Source organism: Arvicola amphibius, chromosome 4 (genome assembly GCF_903992535.2).
Source record: "Arvicola amphibius chromosome 4, mArvAmp1.2, whole genome shotgun sequence".
Lineage (NCBI taxonomy): Eukaryota > Metazoa > Chordata > Mammalia > Rodentia > Cricetidae > Arvicola > Arvicola amphibius.
Genome location: NC_052050.1, coordinates 655979 through 664199, shown reverse-complemented (window position 1 = coordinate 664199; position 8221 = coordinate 655979). Strand labels below are relative to the sequence as shown.

The window sequence follows — 8221 nt, the reverse complement described above, 5'->3', positions numbered from 1 at the left end:
AAAAAAACATTGGGGAAGACATCCTGACATTAATCCCTGGTGTCCACACATCCTACGAATGAGAAGCATTTACTGTTATATAATATATATATATATATATATATATATATATATAAAACTAGACAAGCACATGAACCCTATTAGTATGCAAATTTGCTTTACGCCAATAAAAGGTAAACATGTACGTTGAATAATTGCTCTAAAATAAATACTTTATGATTTATTATGTGTTTGATTTGGCTAGATATGGTGTGGTATGTGCCTTTAATCCCGACACTTGGGAAGCAGAGGTGGGTGGATCTCTATGAGTTCTAGGTGATCCTGACCTACATAGCAAGTTCCAGGCCAATCAGAGCTATAGAACAAGACTTTTGTCTTTCCTTTCCCCACAAAAAAAAAAAAAACAAAAAAAAACCAAAAAACCAAAATCAACCACAAAAGCCAAACAAAGCAACATAACTGTTTTTATGTTTATTTTATATACCTGTTATTACCAGGGTTGTGTAAAAAATTATTGGACAAAAATTGGTGGAGAAGCCGGGCGGTGGTGGCGCACGCCTTTAATCCCAGCACTCGGGAGGCAGAGGCAGGCGGATCTCTGTGAGTTCGAGGCCAGCCTGGTCTACAAGAGCTAGTTCCAGGACAGGCTCTAAAAAAGCTACAGAGAAACCCTGTCTCGAAAAAAAAAAAAAAAAATTGGTGGAGAGTGGAAAAAGATTTAGCCCTGTTATAGGTAGATGCTTGAAGCACAGTGCAGCCTCAAAACGGTCCTGGGCTCGAACATGTATAAAGCAGAAGCTCAGTCGGTGTCAGTGATGGCGAAACACTTCTTGCTCTTGACTACGCGTTTTCCTTTGACTGCGTTTTGTCTCTAGACGTTTACCTAGTTATTTCCATGGCTGTCTCTACATCATCTACAGTCCCTCAAATGAATGTTTAATGAAATGTCTTTCTTCCATATTCATAGTACAAAGCAGTCAACCTTCAGGAATTTATACTGTAATTAGACATCTAGATGTCAAAAAAGACATGTAAATATTATAGAGACACATTGATTGCCACTACATTTATCGTTGGGACACACAGAACGAATTAAAATGCAAAACATTCCTAATGCCTCTCGCCTGGGGCCTCTATTTAGAAGCTCTTGTGCAGATTAAGTACAGCCTGCTCTCAACCTCTCCACTATACGGTCTCTAACCTGAACTCCTTTTGTGCCTCAGTGAGAGAACACTGCATCGCATCAGCCAGCACCTAGGGGCCACCATATTGGTGTGACGTTCTTCATGACCACGTGCCTCCCTTAGCAGAACCAAAGCAGGTGCACCGCTGCCCTTCGGTCCTGGAGAAGACACTGGGGCCTGAGCTTCACCCCTGTGTGGCACTGGCTTCTTGAGCCCCTCACAGCCTGCTCGATCTGCACGGCTCTACTGTTCTCACGGCCCCCATGGTGGTTTCTTTTTTAATGGGAGAGATGGGTTGGCTCTCTCTCTCTCTCTCTCTCTCTCTCTCTCTCCCTCTCTCTCTCTCCCTCTCTCTCTCTCCCCCTCTCTCTCTCTCCCTCTCTCTCCCCTCTCTCTCTCTCCTCTCTCCCCCCCCCCCTCTCTCTCACACACACACACACACACACTGGCAAAACGTTCAGATTTGCAGTCATTGCTATGAATTACTGAGTGCAGAACTATACACCGGGGTAGCTTTGAGTTGCAGCCGAGCCCTGTGTTACACTAGCCGTGCAGCGTGCGGGACTCGTCGCAGCCTAGGGCGCAGTACGAGCGTGGCCACCGGCTCTCGGGGCGCACCCGCGTCCGTCGTGACCTTGGACCCCCGCTCACCCCGCGAACGCGCGCGGCCCCACGCCAGCTCTCCATCCGCCCCGGGTTTTCCGCGCCGCCGCGGCCAACCTGCGTCGCGCGACGCCGCCGGACGTGCGGGCGCTCGGCGGCGCGGCTCGCCATTGGCCGGGCTCGGTAGCCCCACTGCGTGCGCCGCGCCCATTGGCCAGCGTGCCCGTCCGTCGTCGGGCCCGGCGCGCGGCCGCGCGAGCTCCCGCCCTCGCAGCTCTCCTCGCCGGCCGGCGGTCTCGGCGACCGTGCTCGGCTCGCGCGGCCCACGACCGCGCCCGGGCCTCGGCCCGCCAGGGCGCCCGCGCGGATCGGCCGGGCCTCGCAGGCGATGGCGGCCGCGGCGGCGCTGTCGGGCGCGGGCGCCCCTCCCGCGGGCGGCGGGGCCGGGAGCGGCGGATCCCCGCCGGGCGGCTGGGCCGTGGCGCGGCTCGAAGGCCGCGAGTTCGAGTACCTCATGAAGAAGCGCTCGGTGACCATCGGGCGCAACTCGTCGCAGGGCTCGGTGGACGTGAGCATGGGCCATTCGAGCTTCATCTCGCGGCGCCACCTGGAGATCTTCACGCCCCCGGGCGGCGGCCATAGCGCGGCCGCCCCGGAACCCGCGCAGCCCCGGCCGGACGCGGGCGGCGACTTCTACCTGCGCTGTCTCGGCAAGAACGGCGTGTTCGTGGACGGGGTGTTCCAGCGGCGCGGGGCGCCGCCGCTGCAGCTGCCGCGCGTGTAAGTGGCGGGCGGGGGCTGCGGCCTGGACCTGACCCACGCTAGCCACCCCTAGGGAGGGAGGGACCCAGATCCCCGTCCCTGGGAGCAGGCAGGACTCAGACCCACCTCCCCAGCTGCCTACGAGCGGGATCAGACCCTGAACCAGACCTTCGGTCACCCTTCGGGAGGGAACCTGACCGCTATCCAGGAGCAAGGCTAGATGCAGCGCCAGGACCAATTCACTGGTTGTGACCTACAGCCAGAATCTAGACTTAGGGACCCACCCACTACCCGAACTGGACCACATCTGCAGATTCCACCAGGGATCTTTAACCTGCTGGCCCCCCCATGTCAGATCCCATGCACTGGTATTGCAGCCCCACAACCCTTTGTCCAGTCTGACATGGGACTCCCAGGACACAGACGTTCATTTCTGCCATCAGCCACCGGCTCTCCCTACCTTCATCACCTGTGTTGGTGGGTGGAAGTTTATTGGGCTCTCTGTGCCTTCTCGAGTTTGCATAAGTTGTTATAACCATCAGGGAGGTCGCACCCAAGGGAGATGTTAAGCTGTGTGGTAGGAAAACTGACCCGAACTAAAATACCCAACTTAAATCAAAAATAGGTATCTTGTTACTTTTTCTTGTTGTTCACATTTTCAGTGGCAAAAAATTTTGAGGGCAGTGTCTTAAGCCTAAGAGTAATCTTTTCCCAGTTTTTTTTTTTTTTGTAGCCAAAAAAATAGAAAACTCCAAACATGAAGGATTTAAAAACTGTCCAGAACCTTAGACATCTGGAAAAACTGGATACTTTCAACAGTTTTTTTTTGTTGTTGTTGTTTGTTTGTTTTTGTTTTTAAAGCATCTCTAGCCAGGTGTGGTGTCTACAACCTGTAATCCCAGCACTCTGGAGGCCGACGCAGTAGATAGAAATTTGAGTTTCAGGCTCAGTTGGACTGTGTAATAAACTCTAGATCAGTTTGAATTGCATGGCGAGACTGTCAAGATGTTTGGTTTTTAAGGACTTGTCACAAGGTCACATAGGGTGACAAGGGAGCCTCATAGGGACTGTCAGTTGTAGTACAAAACAATTTCATTTACTTCTTCGGTTGGAGAAAGTTGTCATTTACTGTGTGTGAAAAACAACTTTGCTCTCCAGGAAATGCTAATTATTCCCCAGGGGTTCCTTTTCTAGATCTTTGCTAGTGTAGCTTTTGCCACAGACTGAAGTTTTTATTGTTTTCAGTTTTTGGAGATAGATAAGAGCTGTGCTTTTAAGTTAGGTTGATATGTGTGCCATGTTTCATAGCCTTGGAGGGGTGTTCCAGCATGGGACACTGCTGGGCTGCAGAGTTCACTTACTTTTAAAAAGAATTTAACAGTCTCTGTGGTTCAGGCACTTGTTGCTCTTGCAGAGGACCTAGCTTCAGTTGGCAGCACGTCTACATTACAGCTTCAACTGTTCGTCATTTTTAGGCGTAAGGGGCCCACTTCTGAATGCTGTGCTCACCAGGCATGCACATAGTGCACAGACACATGCAGGCAAACACTCATTTTAATTTATTAAAACAGAATAAATTTGAAATTACATTTGTTGCCAGGTATAGTGAGTGGTACACACCTTTACTCCCAGTACTCAGGAGGCAGAGGCAGGTGGATCTCTGAGTTCTTCAAGGCCAGCCTGTTCTACAGAGAGAGTTCCAGGACAGCCAGGCTTATCGTAAAGAGACCCTGCTCCAAAACAGACAAACATGTGTTTGTTTATGCGCGTGCCTTCCTTGCGTCCTCCACAGCACCCAGGGAGCCCAGAGGACCGCAGTTTCCCAGTCGTCAGCTGTGGCCGTGGGAGCCTCGCCAGCGAGCCGTCTTGCTGGCCTACCAGTTCTTTTTTATTGTTATTATTTTTTCAAATTTGAAATTAAATTAAAACATTTTAGATTAAAGAAAACTTGTGAGTGTGTGTCTGTGTGTTGGTATGTACATGTGAGGGCAGGTATCCTTAGGCATCAGGATCCCCTGTAGTTGGAGTTAGGGGTGGCTATGAACTGACAGGTGCTCGGAACTAAACTCAGGTCTTCTGAAGTAGCAGCACATGTTCTTACCTGATGAACCATCTCTCCAGCCCCAAATTATTTTTTAAATCTGTTCTTCAAATTTTATTATTACTAGCCAGGCAGTGGTGGCGCACGCCTTTAATCCCAGCACTCGGGAGGCAGAGGCAGGCGGATCTCTGAGTTCGAGGCCAGCCTGGTCTACAAGACCTAGTTCCAGGATAGGCTCTAGAAACTGTAGGGAAACCCTGTCTCATAAAACCAAAAAAAAAAAATTATTATTACTTTATGTGTATAGATGTTTTACCTGCAAGTATTTGTCTGTGTACCATTTGTTTCTGGTGCCTTCACGGGCCGGAAGAGGGATTTGGATTTCCTGGAGCTGGAGTTAGACAGTTGTGAGCTGCCATGTGTGTCCTGGGATTTGAACCTGCGTGCTTTGGAAGAATAGCTAGTGCTCTTAACCACTGAGCCGGCACTCTAACTGCCCAAATTCTTTTTAATGGATTTTAAACAAATACATGCACATGTACACACACTTAAAAGGGAGTGTAAAAGAATAATTGTGCTGAGGCTGAAATGGTTTTTATTTTTATGTTTTTGAGATAGTCTGACTATGGAGACCAAGGTGACCTTGAACTGGAGATCTTGTCTCCATCAGGGAGCTAGGATTATACCGTGTACCACTACACCTGGTAAACACTTGTTTTATTTTGTTTTTAGGTGTGTTATTTCTCTACAGGCCAGGCAGACTTGGAACTCAGTATGGTGTTAGGCTGGCCTTGAACGCTTAGTGAGTCTTTTCCCCAAACAGTATTTCTCTATGTACCCCTGGCCGTACTGGAACTGTGTAGACCAGGCTGGCCCCAAACTCAGTGTTCTGCCTGCCTTTGCCTCCCAAGTGCTGGGATTAAAGGTGTGCATCACTGCAGGTTCCACTAACCCTGAGTGCCAGGCTCTATGCACTGCCACGACTGACTCTGCTTGGTTTTCCTATTGAAAATCACTGTACATTGAAAAAAAAAAGCAGTCCATGTTTGATCTCTTGTTTAAACCATCGTGATTTTATCTAGTTCCAACCTTTACATGTTTTCATTTTGTAGTTTACTTAAAAAATTCAAAGAGGTGCTTGGCATCTTAGTGCCAGCCTCCCAGCACTTGGGAGGAAGAGGCAGGAGGATCTCTGTGAGCTCCAGGCTAGCCATGGTTCCAAGTGCCACCCTGTCAAAGAAAACAAAATTCAAAGATAATTTAGAAGAATTATGAAGTGCAATAGTTTAGGTTTAAAGTGTGATTGATTCATTGAAAAAGTATATTCTATGTGTATTTGGTGTATCCTGGCTCTGGTGAATATCTTTGGTACTCAGGTTGTCTCTGCAGTGGCCAGTGAACCCTGTACTCACTGTGGATGGGTACTTGGGACTCAGTATTGCATGACAACACCAGGGGAATGTGTTTTTTTAAAAACAAATCCCCACATGATTCTGAACATCCTTGTTCTTCAGTCATGTGTGCAAGGGAATCTATAAGGGAAATGTGACATTTTAGTTCTGAGACCCTGTGACTCTCTGGAAGCACTGGTCTGGATTTGGTTCTCTTGGGGCTCCTGGAGGTGGGCAGGTGAGTGAGCCTATAGCCCGGCATTGGAGTAGAGGGCATCCAAGCTGGGATTGACCTTAAGGGGGAAGTGGGTTTATTTGGCTTGGTAGGACAGTGCTTTCACTTTCGTGAAAATGCCCCCCCCCCCAGCCCAGGCTCAGATAGTTGAATATTGGGCCCCCCATGGGGACTGTTTGAGGAGGTTGAGGAGGTGTGCCTTGCGGGGATATGTTACTCAGGGTAAGCTTTTGAAATTAAAAGCTTCTAGTTTTGTTTTTTCTATTTCAAGCTCATGGTTCAAGATCTGATCTCTTAGCTTTCTGCTCCTGCTGCCATGCCTGCTGCTGTACCTTCCACTATAATGGTTTTTATCCCTTTAGATAAGATTATGCCAGAATAAACTCTTTCTTCCCTAAGTGCCTTGATTATGGTATTTCATCACAGCAATAGGAAAGTGCTAATGCAGTCCAGTAAAGAAAGTCCTCTTAGGGGATGGTCCCGTGCTGTCAAGTGCCTAAGACTGAAGTAGCCAGGTGGTGGTGGCACGTCTTTCATCCCAGCACTTGGAGGCAGAGGCAGGTGGATCTCTCTGAGTCCGAGGCCAGCCTGGTCTAGAGTGAGTTCCAGGATAGCCAGGGCTACACAGAGACACCCTGTCTCCAAAACCCTCCCCCCGCCAAAAAAAAGAGAAGAAATCAGTGAGACCATAAAGTTTGGGGTTGCTCCTGTTGTTGTCATGGTAGCGGACTTAAATATAAAATCAAAATAAGCAATTGTTTTTATTGTTTAAGCAACTTCTAAAAATGTTTTCTTTACAATATATTAAGTGTCTGGGTGTCAGATTCTTCAGGGCTGGAGTTACAGGAGGTTGTGAGCTGACATGGGTGCTGGGAACCAAACGTGGATCTTCTCCAAGAGCAGGAAATTCTCTTAATCACTGGACTATCATTCCAGCCCCACCTCAACCCCCCAAATAAGTTTTTTGTTTGTTTTGTTTTGTTTTTTGAGACAGGGTCTTTCCACATTGTTCTAGAACTTAATGTGTAGACCAGGCTGGCTTCTAACTGAGAGATCTGCCTGACTCTGCCACCTGAGTGCTGAGATTAAAGGTATGTACCACCATAACCCAGCCTGACCCAGGTTTTTTTTTTTAAGGTCTATTTATTTATTTTTTAAGGTCTGTTTGTTTGTTTATTTATTTATTTATTTATTTATTTATTTAATTTGTGGGTGCTCTATCTACATGTAACCTTTATGCCAGAAAAGGGCATCAGATCCCACTATGGATGGTTGTGAGCCACATGTGGTTGTTAATGCTGTGCATTCTGATTTTTTTACAGAATTATTTATTTTATGTGCATTGGTGTTTTGCCTGCATGTGTATATGTATGAAGGTGTTGAAACTCCTGGAGCTGGAGTTACAGACAGTAATGAGCTGCCATGTGGGTGCTGGGAATTGAATCTGGCCTCTAGTGGCTTAACTCTGCACTCTGATCTTCAGGCAAGCTTTAATTGTTAAATCATAAACAAAATATCACTGCACAGGTGTTTACTAGTGAATTGTTCAAGGCAGGCATAAAGAAAGGTATGTATGGGTATGTACAAAATGCTATATATATGTCAGAGGATACACATGTATACATATATATATATGTCAGAGAACAGCCCATGTTGGTTCTCTCTTCTGTATGAATTCCAGAGATAGAACACAGGTTGGCAGACTTGGCAGCCAGTGCTTTTACCTGTTGCGCTATCTCACTGGCCCTTGATGTATGTAGGCTTTTGTTTTGTTTTATTTTTAAACTTACTTTGAGACAGGGTTTCTCTGTGTAGCCCTGGCTGTCTTGGAACTTGCTCTGCAGACAAGACTGGCCTCTAACTCAGAGATTAGCCTGCCTCTCCCTCCTGAATGTTGGAATTAAAGGTGTGTACCACCAACCCATCAATACACACTTTTAAAATTTGACTTTTGGGGGATGGAGTAATGGCTCAGCAGTTAAGAACACTGGCTGCTCTTACAGAG

The 8221-nt window shown here is 47.6% G+C and overlaps 1 protein-coding gene across 3 annotated transcripts in view; it reads left to right on the top strand.

The window, feature by feature from the left end:
- Nucleotides 1–2175: 2175 nt before the first annotated feature.
- The window catches only part of Foxk2 (forkhead box K2), a 39367-nt gene continuing 33321 nt past the window's right edge, over nucleotides 2176–8221 (top strand). For 2 of the 3 annotated variants that reach the window (XM_038327250.1, XM_038327249.1), the window contains exon 1: nucleotides 2176–2567. In XM_038327250.1, the coding sequence (XP_038183178.1) occupies nucleotides 2176–2567 (392 nt within the window). The remainder of the gene's footprint in view (nucleotides 2568–8221) is intronic. The other variant, XM_042054981.1, reaches the window with a different exon arrangement.